This window comes from Leptodactylus fuscus, chromosome 9 (genome assembly GCF_031893055.1).
Source record: "Leptodactylus fuscus isolate aLepFus1 chromosome 9, aLepFus1.hap2, whole genome shotgun sequence".
Taxonomy (NCBI): Eukaryota; Metazoa; Chordata; class Amphibia; order Anura; family Leptodactylidae; genus Leptodactylus; species Leptodactylus fuscus.
The window spans coordinates 88,122,905-88,140,462 of NC_134273.1; the positions used below are offsets into that span (position 1 = coordinate 88,122,905).

The following is a 17,558-nucleotide window of genomic DNA, read 5'->3' on the forward strand; positions in this document are numbered from 1 at the left end:
TAAGGGAACAGCGTCAGCTCCCACATAGCACCTTGGGGCTCCTCACCATGTTCTGCCTGACTCATAGCTATGCAGCTACACGTGTTACAAGTATACAATCCCTGACCCTCCTGCACTCGCAAGAACATGGCGGCTGGTTACCCAAAGGCGACAGGTACTAACAGCTGCCATTGTAGTGCCCAGAGGGGTTGTCACCCAGTAATAGTCTCCTGTCCTGCCTGTGTGTCAGTCTTCACTGCAGATTCAATATTCTATTCATCATCATCCAGGGAGTTTCAAATGAACAGAACTATAAGAGAGGGAGCGTCACCTACCTAGTGCATGAACAAGGCAATGAACTGCGGATGGGAATCTGCTTTGATGGACTTCATAAACAGACCCATGAATTTTATTGGACCGTCCAGTTACGAAAATGGACAAAAATATGGAATGTGCCGTGTTTATTGTTGGACGTTACTTTCAGTTCTTGGTTCACATCTGTGTCGGACATCGGTGGAGAGAAAAGTCCTACATGGATGGTCTCACTACAAACCCGACGGAGACCCATTAGCCCCTCTATAGACTATGGGGTCCGTGCGTAACCGCTGTTTTGGGGGACGGGTTCTCCATTCTTTGGTTCTCCGGCAGGACCCGAGTAACAGAGAGCCCAGCACAGGTGTGACCCGAGCCCGACACCCAATGTCTTCTGTAACCAGATGTGGAACAGATGTCAGAAAAATATCCTGCACGCGTAACCCTGTACCATGTGTATGAATCCTAGGGCTAAATCCATGCAAATCTGTCACATCTGCACACGGCCAAAGAAGATCCTACACTGCAGCATGTCACCAGGGCGACTCACGTTCAGCTGCAGCTCGTCCGTCCACTGTCCTATCAGCCGGTATCCTGGCGCCGTGCGATTCCCCATCTGGAACTGGAAGATGTCGTATCGGCCCAGGGCGTCTCCGTTCTTATTGAACATAACAGGGGTCCCGGCACTTCCTGCAAGGGAAAGAGACAAAGATCACACGAGGAATACGATACACGATGGAGGGCACTGATCTCGCCAAACTGAACTATTCTGTTTCTGGGAAAGTTTGGTGTCTAAAATGTAGCAACAAACCAAAGAAAACAATAAGGGACGTTTTATTCATCAAGCCCCGATGTAAAGCTGACCCTCGGTTCACAGGTTCATGTCTAGGCTTGATATTCCACTTGGGGACCCCGCAAACGGAAACCTATATGTATTAAAAAGCGGTGAGCAATGAAAACTCACGGACTCCACAGACTTAATGGGGTCTGTGCGGTTTCTGCTCGGGATCCTGCAAGCAGCACTTTTCTCTCCACATGATTTGTGCGGACACCACGTGGACCCCATTATAGTCTATAGGGTCCGTGTGGTTTCTTAGTGAACTGCTTTTTAATACATATAAGTCTCCGTTTGATTGGGCCCCAAGTGGATTTGCAGATGTGAACCGGGCCTGAGAGACACAACATAACTGCTGCTGATGTCCGCAGGGACACTCGGTGCAATCCTGGGTTCCTGCAGCACTTCAGTCCTTACCCTTAACATGACTTATTGCAGAGATGGCCGCTATGAGGCAGGACCAGCCCCGGGCAGCAGTCTAATTATATATTATATACAACCAAAAAAAGTTATATATGAACAGACCCTTAGCCTGCATTCACACCATGCATATGGGATGTAGTTAACACTGCATTGCAATAACTCCTCACAGTTTTGGTGCAGATTTTATTTTGCAGGTCCAATAAATGAATCCATCAATGTGTAACACATATAAGATTAATAAACTGCACAAAACGCTTTTAGCAATGCCTTCTCTGCAGTATTTTTTGTTGCATTTTTCTCCATTGCATCTACACATCAGCCATAAAGCTAAAGCCCCACATTGGTGAAATGCAGAAAAAAAACCCCCTAAACGCTGCATTTTGCAGACACATTGCAAAAAGAGATGTGGATAAGGCTTGGCGGCGTCTTCAGAACACATACAGCTTGGGAATATCAGCCGTGGAATCGCAAGCAGTTTCCCTATAGATGTAATAGGGAAGGAAAAAGTATATAAAAAACACAGAAAAAACTCAATGAAAAAAACAGCCACAATGCCTTCCTGCAGTTCTTCTTCTCTGCACCATCTGAATTCAGCCCAAGGCCGAGGCACCACGTTGCAAATAGGTTGCAAAAAACGCTGCATTTTACATTATCTGCAAAGTGAATGAGATTCCGTCCAATCCCGTCCACACATTGAGGAAAAATATCTGCAGCGATATTAAAAACCGTTCCATTTCTGGAAATTGCAGCAAGTCAGTTATACCTCCGGAAATTTTGTACAGGTATAATAGGGACAGAAAGACCGCAGAGGAAAACTGCCGAAAAAAACCTGCTACGGCTTGCTATGGGGGGTCTTATGTTTTCCTTAAAACACTCCTTATTGAAAAGCAAGGCTCCAGGTAAGAAGATATAATACCGCCATATGGCACATGTGTAGATTTTATTGTAATCTTTCTTATGCAAAAAATTGAGTTTATTTAGGCAGAAAAATTTGGGTTTTTTAAAAATGACAATGCAGGACCCTGGGGATGGGGGAGGGGTGCAGGCAGGACAGTGATCGGATATACTCCACCTCCGGAGCGGACCACAAATACGTAAAATGTCCAATTGAGCGATTGTCCGTGTCCTGCCCCAAACCCTGTCCAATAAATCGATCAGATACAAAAAAGGCAAAAGACCAGAAATGAGTTAACAAGCAATAATGAGTTTCGTAAACTTTGCAGTTATAAAATCGTTTCAATTCCGGAATTTGTTTGATTCCGAGACTGTACAACTTTGGCGTAACGTACAAGAGTCACTTTCTAAGAGGTAATTTACCCTATTAAGATGCCACTCAAGGTTATAAAAGTGTCGCCGCCAACCTCCTCGCCAGGGGCGTTCTGTAACTTGTTACATTGTAGGCTTGTTTCCGCTGCCAACCTCCTCACGTATCACCAGGAGCGTCTCAGTTACAATGTATCATTGTTTCCCTTCTTAGAAACAATAGGCTAAGTAGCGGCGCTAATGGAAACCTCGTTTTCTCCATCAAACCTAGACCGGCGCGTCCTGAAAAAACTTCCATTATCCCCGGAGGATTACAAAAGGCCCCAAATCAGGTCACCATTTCCTTGTTTCGGGCCCTATTAGTCGCAGCAGGCTGCACATTACTGCGCCATACATTAAGGCTCTCCCATGGAAGCCACTTGGCTCCTGCCCGTCTTGTACGTGGTACGTGCCCGCCGCCCCGCCGTGCGGGATTCTCTCCAGCTCCAGAGTCTTATTATTCGTTTTTTTTTTTCGCCACCCAATGATTTCTTTAATAATTCTCTCCATTTCCTGCAAAGTCTAATTGAGCTCATTTTGGTAATTTGGCGGGTATTGTGCGCTGGAGGCAGACGGGACTATTCTGGCTAAAACACGGACAAGGTTTCATGTCCCGCTGCTAATGCCCTGTGTCAGAGAAAAAAGCTGCGCTAATTATTCAGCAATTTAGCCGGCGATTTCCAGTTTTTTTTACGCTTCTCAGCCGATATGAAAAGATCCGGGCGAGGAGTTAAATTAATTCATTCTTAGAAAAAAATATATATCAGGGACAGAATTCGTTGTCGTCTCTTGCGCGGAACAGAAGAATCTGTTTCATGTTCCCTTTGATAAGACATCGCGGCTGTAATCATTCAGAAGGGGAGAAAATCGCGCATTAGCCGTAATGGCGGAGGAAAGCGTCACTGTGGACGCGGCGGGCGAGGGGAACTTTACCGCTATAAGGTATACTTAGAGACCTGATGGATGTCATATGGCGTCTCTGATACAGATGGATCCTGGCGCTGCCCTATAGCTCACCCTCTATCCTTGAGGGCACTGGAGGCTCCAATGGCAGCACAGAAGGATCTTGAGATTTCAGGGCTGGGGTTGAGCCGATCTTGAGATTTCAGGATTGATTTTAAAATCCAATTTCCGATCATTTTCCAACTGATCCCGATCGTGAAATTTGCTCAGTCGACGATCGGGATCCGATCTTTTCCGATCCCGATCACTGAACCCTAATTGTATATTATAGATACATTCCTAAGTCCTCAGTACATAGACTTCTAGTATTCGCCGTAGACTTGAACACGTCATATGTGACCTACAAAAAAAATTAAATGCCAAGAAAAAAATCTGTAAAACTGCAGTGTGTGAATTGTGTGCCATGGCCCATTAGCACCTGCACAGGTTGCTCATGTTCACACCATACATATTCATGTGTCAGATAAAAGCTCTCACCATTAAAGCTGACATTGCGGATATATTTGAGAAGTTTCTTCCCCACCGGAGGGTCGACCGCAGGGCACAGGCCAGAAGAGCCAGGGCACAGATCCTTAATCATATTGTGCAGGGCATGAGCCATGGCGTACACCGCATCCACCACAAACTGCACCCTGCCATCCTGCTCGTACGGGGAGTCCTGTCCGATTCGTTCCTGACCTGTGGGAAGAGAAGACGACCAAGATGAATCTACTCAAAGAGAACAAAAAATAAGGAAAAATCATCAAATATAAGAGAATTATCAACCAATGAGAAGAGATCCTGAGCCCATCAGAGGACATGGGGAAGGGCTATTGTGCAGGTTGGCAGGGGGTGAGGTCTTGCTCATGTCCTCTGCACAGGTACGGTATATTTAGGGTGCGGTGCACGGAGCTGTTGCTGGATCTCTGAGCTCTGTCATCAGGCTGTGGATGCTGCAGGAGATGAAGGAAATCTGTGCCATGAATTCAAGGGGCATGAGGACACGTGGGCACCTGTATACTAGGGGTTCCTGGCACCAAGACCACTGATGAGGATACCCCCTGACATGTTCAAAGCAACTAGGGACATATAGTGACCTACAGCGACCCTAGAACGTGCCAACAATATATGCCCCCAGAGTGCCAACCACCTATGCACCCAGAGTGCCAGTTACATATATGCCCCAGAGTACCAGTCACATATATGTCCCCAGAGCGCCAGTCACATATATGCCCCCAGAGCGCCAGTCACATATATGATCCAGTGTGCCAGTCACGTATATGCCCCCAGAGTGCCAGTCACATATATGATCCAGTGTGCCAGTCACGTATATGCCCCCAGAGTGCCAGTCACATATATGATCCAGTGTGCCAGTCACATATATGCCCCTAGAGCGCCAGTCACATATATGATCCAGTGTGCCAGTCACATATATGCCCCCAGAGTGCCAGTCACATATATGCTTCAGAGTGCCAGTCACATATATGCCCCCATAGTTCTAGTCACATATATGCCCCCAGAGTGCCAGTCACATATATGCCCCCAGAGTGCCAGTCACATATATGCCCCCATAGTTCTAGTCACATATATGCCCCCAGAGTGCCAGTCAAATATATGCCCCCAGAGTGCCAGCCACATATATGCCCCCATAGTTCTAGTCACATATATGCCCCCAGAGGGCCAGTCACATATATGCCCCCATAGTTCTAGTCACATATATGCCCCCAGAGGGCCAGTCACATATATGATCCAGTGTGCCAGTCACATATATGCCCCCATAGTTCTAGTCACATATATGCTCCAGAGTGCAAGTCACGTATATGCCCACAGAGAGCCAGTCACATATATGCTCCAGAGTGTCAGTCATATATATGCCCCCAGAGAGCCAGTCATATATATACCCCCAGAGAGCCAGTCACATATATGCTCCAGAGTGCCAGTCACTTATATGCCCCCAGAGTGCCAGTCTCACATATGCCCTCAGAAAGCCAGATACATGTATGCCCCCAGAGTGGCAAGAGTGGCAAATACCCCCCATATACCCTTCATAGTGTAATTTACTGATATCACATATGCCCAATAGAGTGGCAGCCATTTATACCCCTAGAGTGCAGACAGATATTTACACTACAGTACAAAACATAGGTGCCCCCTAGGGTGCCAATCACAGACACCCCCTAAAATACTAGTCACAGAGTCCTCACACAGATGTCCCCAGAGTGCTCCAAGCATATAAGCCAAGCATGGATACCCTCCATAGACACCCATTAGAGTGCTCGCCAAATATACTCTTCAGAGAGTCATTTACCCTTAGAGCGCTGGTCTTGCAGACTCTAGAGTGCCAAATGTAGGAACTTCCAATAGATGCCCACTACAGTGTCCAGTCACATATACCCTCCAGACTGCCAGCCACAGGTACCTCCTACCAATGCCCCATAGACTCACAGTCACAGGTACATCCCTGAGATGCCCACTATAGTGCCAGCCACGTCTATGCCCCAGAGTTCCAGTCACACGTCCCTTCCTGCAGACGCTAATCCAGGCCCACAATTACCCCCTGTCTTGAGTTGGGGTCTGAGGTGGGATTCCCTTGTGGCATATCTTGTGATGACATCACACATGACATCATAACATTATCATATAACATGCTGGGCAGTACAATACTATGGATATTATATTGTCTATTGTTCTGTAGATAGAACTTTCCGTGGCCACTTCTTGGCATCAGGCCCCATGAACTAACAAAGTAGTGACCTAGCTAGGAAGACAAGTGTGACACAATCTGCAGACTCCATCCTAAGATGCTGAGATGTCTCCATGGCCTGCTCTTCTTTATGTCACTCTTACATCTTGCCATGGATGTCTCTTTTTGTTTCCATGTTTTTGGCCGGTGACCGGTAAAGGATAAGACACAAGTCTTCTCTGAGATTTCCTTCCTATAGATCTTTCTCCTCAGAATGAGAGTGACAGATAATAACTAGAAGTTAATGGATCTAATACAGACGGTCGTGTCCGGGTTGTTCCCGGCTCTTGCCTGTCCCACCTGATGCTTTTCTCACTTTCATCTCTATCTCCTGTCTCAGTTCTGGAGTCTCAGCTGGCGCCGGCCCAAGGAGAACCTCACGGAAATGTCCTTCACGGAGCGTCAGACCATGAAAAGCCTCTAATGCTGAAATGTTGTATCATCTCCACAAATATATCTGTCCCTCTGCGGGGAGAGCTCAGATGGATGGTCCTAATGGGCGCCAATGTACAAATATTTATACAGGGGAGAGGGGGATGGAGAGAGAGAGAGAGAGACAGATGGATATGAGAGAGAGAGAGAGAGATGAGACAGATAGATACATAGACATGAGAGAGAGAGAGAGAGAGAGAGAGAGATAGATAGATAGATAGATAGATAGATAGATAGGAGATAGATAGATAGATAGATAGATAGATAGATAGATAGGAGATAGATAGATAAATAGATAGATAGATAGATAGATAGATAGATAGATAGATAGGAGATAGATAGATAGATAGATAGATAGATAGATAGATAGATAGGAGATAGATAGATAGGAGATAGATAGATAAATAGATAGATAGATAGATAGATAGATAGATAGATAGATAGGAGATAGATAGATAGATAGATAGATAGATAGGAGATAGATAGATAGATAGATAGATAGATAGATAGGAGATAGATAGATAGATAGATAGATAGATAGATAGATAGATAGGAGATAGATAGATAGATAGGAGATAGATAGATAGGAGATAGATAGATAGATAGATAGATAGATAGATGATAGATAGATAGATAGATAGATAGATAGATAGATAGGAGATAGATAGATAGATAGATAGATAGGAGATAGATAGATAGGAGATAGATAGATAGATAGATAGATAGATAGATAGATAGATAGATAGATAGATAGGAGATAGATAGATAGATAGATAGGAGATAGATAGATAGGAGATAGATAGATAGATAGATAGATAGATAGATAGATAGATAGATAGATAGATAGATGATATTGTATCCCCTGCTGTATCTTCGCCCTCCTCTTACCTGTGCACTTGCGGTCTGTGTCCTCCTTCTTAGATCCGGTTATGGTCAGTTTACAGTTAAAGTTTTCCTCCCAATATTCTGCAAACCAGACGTTCCTCCTGTTGTTCTCCAGGGTCCGAGAGGTGAAATAGGCGTCAAACCCTGGTGAGGATAACCAAACCAGTAGTTAGTGTAAGGGTTAATGTTACCTAAGTAAAACTTCAATGAAATCCCCCTGTTTCACCCTGATATTGATTTTTTTCCCTTTGCATTTGTTTATCCTGATCTTCCTGGTTCATGAATCTGAAAACTGACACAGGGCAAAGACAGGGCAGTGCAGACATTTATATGTCATTCAGGGTCTATGGAAAGTTATGTAATGGGCGTATATATATCTGGACTGTGCCATACATCTATAGGACTGGCGCACCCCCCTTCCCCCCATCCCCCCATCCTCTGCATGTTGTAAGTCCCTGCTATATTGTGACAATCTGGGCCTGCTCAGCTGTGAGGATGTGACGTGCAGGAATCCGCCGTGTCCCTCCCTACCTCCCCTGTATGCATATGAATATATAATTACACAAGTGCATCATTAACAGTCGCCAATCAGGATTAATTAGGAGCGTTTCCCTTTCTGACGTCTATTTGGAGTATTTGCATAGGGCCCGGTGCCGCCATCATGTGCCGATTGTTTTATGGTTATCCCGCACTGGATTATTCATGGCCGCTCTTTTATTATCTTCACATCAGGTGTGAGTGGCCTAGGGAGCTCCAAGCTGTTTGTGAACTACATGTCCCATCCTCCTCCTCAGGCCGCCCCGGGCGCCCGGCACTGCTGCAGCTGTCGCTGGCAGGACATCAGTCCCTCCTGGATTCTGACCAGGTAATATCAGACCTTGAATCGTCCTCTACTGCAAAGTGGTTACAAATTATATTCCACTGCTTGTATCTGATCCTGGGAAAGCTGGGTAACATGGGCGCCACCTCAGCCTCCAATGCCGCTGACACCCAACTTTCCCAAATTCCTGTAAGGCCACGTTCATAGGTGACATTTTTGCCATTTTTCTGCACATGGAGATATAACAGGAGCTGCAGGTGATGCCGAATTTGCAATTTTGAGCCCAAACCCACATCTCTGCTCGCCGTCACCAAACGTGAATTATCTTCTGCATCCACATCTATAAGCCTAAAACTTCTCCCAGCTGAGGGTTTGTTACAGTTGTATCAAGGCTAGACAATGCTCTGTAAGGGTCTGTTCAGATGGAGTGTTTTGCAGGCAGATTTTGACGTGGAATCCCCCTGCAAAAAAAAGCTCCCATTGACTTAAAAAGGTTTCCGCCGTGTGAACTTGCCCTAAACACATCAGTCCTAGCAGTTTGTTACAATGTATCAGTGCAGGTAACGTGTCAGTCTGGAGCGGGCCAGGTTGTATAGAATGGATACAATTGTAACAAACCCTCAGCTCAAGCAGGAATAGGCGTGCACCAATTTTTAGCCTCTGAATGTTACTGAAGCGCTTAGAACAATTTTAGACTATACCAGAGACCCCACCCCAAATCACTGGCCTTGAGTCAGGAGGAGACCCCTTCACCAGATCCCAAAAATAATTCTCCCTGAGCGCCTTACTATGGTAGTCTGACAATTCCTATGATCCAGTTTCTGCCCTGGCATGAGCCTATATGGGAAGAGCGCCCCCCACCTGTCAGTGACTCAAATAGTAAGGCAGAGGACCCCATAGTCCCCTCCTATGGGCAAAGGTGCCTGTACCTGAGCCCTCTAAGTGTGCGCCAATATGGCGTCTTACAACTCAGGAGCTCAAGTCATCCATTAGGAGGGTGCGGGGCAAAAACAACCAAAAACTTGTCTCATGAGATCCAAATTTGGAACTTTTTCCTCAGTTCTCACTGTATGTGTTACTTTCTTGGCTCCGTGTACTGTACACCCCGTATTATGTGACTTGCTCCAGGTTTACACTTTACAGAAAGTTACAAATTTTGGTTCCTTGGATTTTGGATTTCGCTACTTTTTATAAAAGTGGGCGGGGCATGGCAGGAGGAGGCTGGGTCAGCCCGACACCCCCAACTATAATCTACACCAGAGACCTCCTCATAAATCCGGCAGGACACCCGCTGCAGGACACGTCGACTAACCATTTGTATCATGCATGTTAGATTGTCAAGTGGGCGTGGCTTTCAATTTGGTCAGAGATTAGACACTTTGCTTAATTGCAACTTTGCTAATTTTTAGTAGGCGGGGGAAGGGGGCAAAAAAAACTCTAGAAACATTTTAGTCATAGTTAAAGGTGCAACTGATTTCTTATCGTTGTGCGACAAATTTGCTGCAGAACTGAGAAACAAGACGGCGCACTGGATATGTCCCCCCCCCCCCCCATAATATAATCCATTACATCCTTGACAGTGGTATACAAGTATACAGAGTTCTGTCACGGTGTGTTGTATACTGTATACTACTTCTGTATACCATGAGCTCCTTGGGCGTTGCATTTCTTGTGCTGGGCTTTGTGTGTGCGCAGCGTCCCCTCCATGCGGCAGTGATTTGTCTGGATCACAGTGATGTGTTTGGCTAGTGGAAATCTCTCCATAGGAGGCCTCTCTTAACACGTTGATGTCATCCTCAGGTTGTATCCCTGTGGTGTCTGCATTCTCGCCTGTCCCCGGGGAAGATGCTTCTTGGCTGATAAATATTTCAGACAGGTGAATTTATCTGCAGTGTGAGGTTCAGCAGGAGGGAGCTAAGTACCCAGAACGTCTCCGCAACAATGCCAAGTGCCTTCTATAGAGCGAGCCATCTGTGCAGCTCCCAACATCGAAATATACAATGTGTCACTCTGCAAAGCTCACAGGATGACAAAGAGCGACGAGCAAAGCGTGAAAGTCAGAGAGGAAACAAAGCGGGGTCCGTCAGGTGGAAGGGGCAACACAATACCCCAACCCATTAACAGGACAGGTTACAGATAAAAAGACCCCTGTCATATTATTACATTATAATAGCCTGTATCCAATAATCTGCTGGTGCAGTCACTGTGTACATACATTACATTACTATACCTGTATTATACTCCGGAGCTGTGTTCACTATTCTGCTGGTGCAGTCACTGTGTACATACATTACATTACTTATCCTGTATTATACTCCAGAGCTGCGCTCACTATTCTGCTGGTACAGTCACTGTGTACATACATTACATTACTAATCCTGTATTATACTCCAGAGCTGTGTTCACTATTCTGCTGGTGCAGTCACTGTGTACATACATTACATTACTTATCCTGTATTATACTCCAGAGCTGCGCTCACTATTCTGCTGGTGCAGTCACTGTGTACATACATTACATTACTTATCCTGTATTATACTCCAGAGCTGCGCTCACTATTCTGCTGGTGCAGTCACTGTGTACATACATTACATTACTTATCCTGTATTATACACCAGAGCTGTGCTCACTATTCTGCTGGTGCAGTCACTGTATACATACATTACATTACTTATCCTGTATTATACTCCAGAGCTGCGCTCACTATTCTGCTGGTGCAGTCACTGTGTACATACATTACATTACTTATCCTGTATTATACTCCAGAGCTGCGCTCACTATTCTGCTGGTGCAGTCACTGTGTACATACATTACATTACTTATCCTGTATTATACTCCAGAGCTGCGCTCACTATTCTGCTGGTACAGTCACTGTGCACATACATTACATTACTTATCCTGTATTATACTCCAGAGCTGCGCTCACTATTCTGCTGGTACAGTCACTGTGTACATACATTACATTACTTATCCTGTATTATACTCCAGAGCTGCGCTCACTATTCTGCTGGTACAGTCACTGTGTACATACATTACATTACTTATCCTGTATTATACTCCAGAGCTGCGCTCACTATTCTGCTGGTACAGTCACTGTGTACATACATTACATTACTTATCCTGTATTATACTCCAGAGCTGCGCTCACTATTCTGCTGGTGCAGTCACTGTGTACATACATTACATTACTTATCCTGTATTATACTCCAGAGCTGCGCTCACTATTCTGCTGGTACAGTCACTGTGTACATACATTACATTACTTATCCTGTATTATACTCCAGAGCTGCGCTCACTATTCTGCTGGTACAGTCACTGTGTACATACATTACATTACTTATCCTGTATTATACTCCAGAGCTGCGCTCACTATTCTGCTGTATACAGCGCACATTAATCCCATGGTGATATCTGGATGGGTTCTGCGGTCTTTATATTTTCTGTCTCCTCAGTCTCTGGTTAGTCGGTGACTCCGGGTTCAGCGATCTCTCTCCACAGGATCGGGAAGCTTCCCTTGGCTTCCTGCCAGACACATCTGCACGTGTGCGTCCCTGGGGTGACTGCGCCGCTTCTCTCTGCTTTGCCAGTCAGTATTTAATTGTGGGCTGGTATGCATGGAGTAACAGAGAGATGGCAGAATATGAAAGCTGCGGAGGGAAACATTGTTTTTCTTATTATCTTTGTCGTTCTCCGGGGAACTGGGAAAATTCTATTGTAATGCGAGCGCCGCACTCGGCTGTGACAGACACCGGGCTTGTCCTGTGCAACTACGGATAACATGCTAACTGGATCCGAGCGATAAAGAGTCGCCATCTCCGGGGGCCAGCGAGGGTCACGGGCTAATGAGGAGGGTTACCCGGATCTGAGTCGCTGCACTGGGCCATGTTCATACAACAGAATATTTTCCAATGTAGATTTTCTGCTGTGGATTCTGCCACCGATCTGCAGCCGATCCAACCATCAGTCCCCTCACGGATTCCACCCCAAATAAGTGACACATCAAGGTGGAAGAAAACAATTGCCAAGTGTACGTGAATGGGGTGCAGTAACCCCACTGACTGCATTGGGATCGGGATTGCACAGACTTTCAGGGTCATGAATAAGGACAGATGATGGTGCAAAACTTTTAGGCAGCTAATGTTTCTATATTCAGAATCTCCCTGATGTCCCTCTTGAAAGCCTTGTAAGTATAGACAAAGCTGTATGGCCTGCAGGATACTAGGAAAGCTGAGTGACATCCCTTATCCCTATAACAATCGGGGCTGTTACCAACCTAAGCAGATCAGGATTCTTGGAGAGATGGGTGACCATGCCTCTTGGAGCTGTGGCCTACTACAGTATATCAAGCCTTATATACAGTGGCGCCGCTTCTCTCCCAGGATAGGTAAGTTCACCTCATCTACCTCCTGATACAATTAATAAGCTGAGATTTTCTGGAGGTTTCTCGCTAAGTCTCAATTAATTGTGATGAAAGTCTCACCCGCCGCGGAGCGCAGCGTCAGCGACGGCGACTGTCACACAATGCAGCCGAGCGAGCGCTTTGTATTAAAGGGCAGAGCCATTAAAAGCGTGTTTGCATCTGAACACAGACTATTAAGCCTCAGATAAATGGAAACGTCGCCACAGCCCAGAACTCGCTCCATTCATGAATCAGGACCCTGCGCTGGCGCCACGCAACCGCGCCGACTGTTTGTTCCTTCCAGAAAACCCATAAATATAGAACAGACATTACTGTCACCAGGTTATCCTCACAATAGGAATAGCTTGTGACACCCCCAGACCAAAAATAAGTCTCATTCCTTAAAGGGAATTTCCAGATCACTTTTCATTAGACGTCATTAGAAGGTCCTGCACTTATTCGTTTCTTAATGTATCTTTATACCCGATTTCCTGACACAGAGCTCCAAACCCTCTGCACAATCACACGGTGGCGTGATAACATTGTGCTGCCTGCAGTCACCACTGGGGGTGCTCAGGAGCTGGCTGCATATACATTGGACTCAGTAATAACACAGTCTGCAGTTAGGCCTTGGGCTCCCCCTAGTGGTGGCTGCAGCTTTCTACAAGACCACTGGGGACTCAGGACCTCTGTTCTCACAATTCCTGGGGGTCCTAGTTGTTGGATCCCAATAATCAGACACTTATCCCATTTAAAGGATTCTCCCCTCACCGAATTATACTCTATACACAGGACAAGGGATACCTTACAGATTGGTGAGACTCCGATTACTGGGACCCCTACCAATCTGCAGAATGGGGGTGTTTTGGTACAGTGGATGGACAGGGGCACCCCCACTCCAGTCACTTGAATGAGACTGCTGTACTTCGGATATATCCAGAGCCAGCGGCCCTATTACGGTAAAGTGAATAGAGCTGGGGCTCGCCCTTCCGACCACAAAACCTTCAGAATGGAGGAATAATCCCAGGTCTCATGATCAGGGGGAGCATTTGACCCCCATCAATCTCCAAGTTGTTGACAGGGAAACCTCTGTAAGGGGGTGAATGGTCTTTACCAAGCTGACATACATGAGCCCTACAGCCGCCATCTTAGTCATATCTCTCCATTATCACCTCTTAGGTTGCAGTTTGTTTTCCTCCACTGTGCAGAGATTGTCCTTGGAAACCATCAGTAGGTAGTGTTTCTGAGGCTTCTCCTTGGACCCGATGGTTTAGCCCTCCTGTCTCTTGTAGTAGCCTGCAGCAATAATCCTACAGTCCGTATTTAGGTCAGTGCCCTCCTCACCCTCCTCACCCTCGTCTATATGGTCACGGCTCGCCCTGACATCTCTTCTCCTCCTTCCTCTAATTATCTCTGCAGGCTTCTGCTCATCTGACACAGCGGCTCCATGTTTATATCAATGTCCTGTTCCTTTGTCACTTCCATGTGGCCCCTCCAGGGCCCGGGCCCCCCTGCTGAAACTGAGGCTTCCATCAGTAATAGCTACTTAAGCTGAACACTTTACAAATCAAGTGATTAAGATGCAATTACTGCGTTACCGCGACGCTCCTTGGGCCTTTCTTGCATTATGCAAATGAGATGTGACCTTATCCATTTAGCATAATTAATCAACATGAATGATCGCATCAAAGAGCCGAGCGACGTCGCTGTGTGTCCTCTGCGGTAATGATGTAGAGGTTATGTAACCCCTGTCTATAGGCTCATGTATACAGAGACTAGATACAATGTATCAATATAGAACAAGACTGAACAGTCACATGACCCAAAACAATGTATCTAGTGTACTGCCCCCTCCCATAATATAATGTATCAACATAGAACAACAAACTGAGAAGTCACATGACCCAGGATAATGTATCCAATGGGAGCAGCATTCACTGTATCCAGTGTACCCCATAATACAATGTATCAATATAGAACAAGACTGAACAGTCACATGACCCAAGACAATGTATCCAATGGGTGCAGCACCCAGTGTATTCAGTGTATGCCCCCATAATACATTGTATCAATATAGAACAAGACTGAACAGTCACATGACCCAAGACAATGTATCTAGTGTACTGCCCCCTCCCATAATATAATGTATCAACATAGAACAACAAACTTAGAAGTCACATGACCCAGGATAATGTATCCAATGGGAGCAGCATTCACTGTATCCAGTGTACCCCATAATACAATGTATCAATATAGAACAAGACTGAACAGTCACATGACCCAAGACAATGTATCCAATGGGTGCAGCACCCAGTGTATTCAGTGTATGCCCCCATAATACATTGTATCAATATAGAACAAGACTGAACAGTCATATGACCCAAGACAATGTATCTAGTGTACTGCCCCCTCCCATAATATAATGTATCAACATAGAACAACAAACTTAGAAGTCACATGACCCAGGATAATGTATCCAATGGGAGCAGCACCCAGTGTATCCAGTGTACCCCATAATACAATGTATCAATATAGAACAAGACTGAACAGTCACAGGACCCAAGACAATGTATCCAATGGGTGCAGCACCCAGTGTATTCAGTGTATGCCCCCATAATACATTGTATCAATATAGAACAACAAACTGAGAAGTCACATGTTACAATATCCAATGGGTGCAGCACCCAGTGTGTCCCCCCTCTCCCGAATGAATGGTTGAATGTTCACCGGCGGGCTGGCTGGTACATGTAGTGTACTCATGGTATTAGAGCTCTGCCTGTTCCCATAGAAAGAGCTAAAAATCTTCTCTCTTCCCAGACTCCTTCATGATGACCAGACTCCTTTACTACAGCCAGACTCCTTCACCGTGGCCAGACTCCTTCATGGCGGCCAAACTCCTTCACCGTTGCCAGACTCCTTCGCCGTGGCCAGACTCCTTCGCCGTGGCCAGACTCCTTCATGCCAACCAGTCTCCTTCACCGTAGCCAGACTCCTTCATAATGACCGGACTCCTTCACCGTGGCCAGACTCCTTCATGGCGGCCAAACTCCTTCACCGTTGCCAGACTCCTTCGCCGTGGCCAGACTCCTTCATGCCAACCAGTCTCCTTCACCGTAGCCAGACTCCTTCATAATGACCGGACTCCTTCACCGTGGCCAGACTCCTTCATAATGACCGGACTCCTTCACCGTGGCCAGACTCCTTCATAATGACTGGACTCCTTCACCGTTGCCAGACTCCTTCACCGTGGCCAGACTCCTTCATGATGACCAGACTCCTTCATGGTGGCCAGACTCCTTCATGGTGGCCAGACTCCTTCATAATGACCGGACTCCTTCACCGTGGCCAGACTCCTTCATAATGACCGGACTCCTTCACCGTTGCCAGACTCCTTCACCGTGGCCAGACTCCTTCATGATGACCAGACTCCTTCATGATGACCAGACTCCTTCATGATGACCAGACTCCTTCATGATGACCAGACTCCTTCATGATGACCAGACTCCTTCATGGTGGCCAGACTCCTTCATCACGGTGCACTTTGCACTTTCACAATGACATAGATGGTTGATCACTATTAGGGGGCCTCTAGGACCCCCAAGGAATAACCCAATGCTTGGCCACCACCAGTTCCCCTTTGATTCTAGACCTTGTGACATCAGGGTGTTCTGGTTTATTTCATCCTAATTTCTCGGCTTGTCAGTCACTGGCTCTCATTACACCGCCATCATGACGAGGTGACCCCGTGTTTTCCAGTGACATTTTAAGCTCTAGAGATAAATTTGCTTCATTAATATTCCTATTAGCCCGGTGCCCCCTCAGAGCAGCGCTCCTTAAAGCGCATTCTCCTTCAAGTCACCGGTTTCCCCTGAACGCCGCTCCCCTCCCCCACCCCGCCGGCTCTCCGTTTAGTTACCTTTTTAGCAATGTAAATGACAGGCGTATTTTTCCCTTAAAACAAATCGTCTGTTGCGTTGTGCGGAGCAGATGCTTCATATTAGATGATGAAACGGTGACATTAAACGCGTCTCCTCTAATTCTGCTCCGATTCATTAGCATGTAACAGAGACGACATCGTCAGATAATTAGAGCGGACGCCCCCGCCCCCCTCAGACAGGTAACAGCTTTCCTCTACTCACATACCTGTCCTGATCACTGCAGGGCACCCACCTGTTGGCCATAGATACCAGTGACACGCACAGCGCCATGTGCCAGTCTGCCAGGTGACTGCATAAACAACACATTGTGGCCATCTTATACTGAGAACTATAAAGCCCAGCAGTTTATTATTTGGCCAAAATAGGGATCGGTATAAAGCGTCACCTCTAATAAATGGCACCAAGCAGAGAAAAAGAGCAGAAACTGGCACCAGGTATAACATTCTACATAAGTGGCGCCAAACACACAAGATGATCTCTGGCATTTGGCTTCATCATTGTATCAGTAGCTCTTACCCCAGAATCGAAATACCTGGCATCAGATATCGCA

At 46.2% G+C, this 17,558-nt stretch overlaps 1 protein-coding gene and 1 long non-coding RNA gene across 2 annotated transcripts in view; one reads left to right on the forward strand and one right to left on the reverse strand.

The window, feature by feature from the left end:
* GRM7 (glutamate metabotropic receptor 7) overlaps positions 1–17,558 on the reverse strand; it is a 301,873-nt gene that overhangs the window by 112,039 nt on the left and 172,276 nt on the right. Inside the window, exons 5-7 of the mRNA XM_075286784.1 lie at positions 7,857–7,997; positions 4,292–4,492; positions 842–981 (exon numbers count right to left, since the gene is read on the reverse strand). Coding sequence (XP_075142885.1) covers positions 842–981; positions 4,292–4,492; positions 7,857–7,997 — 482 coding nt within the window. The remainder of the gene's footprint in view (positions 1–841; positions 982–4,291; positions 4,493–7,856; positions 7,998–17,558) is intronic.
* Positions 1–17,558, forward strand: part of LOC142218229 (uncharacterized) — a 108,479-nt gene that overhangs the window by 77,178 nt on the left and 13,743 nt on the right. The window lies entirely within an intron of this gene.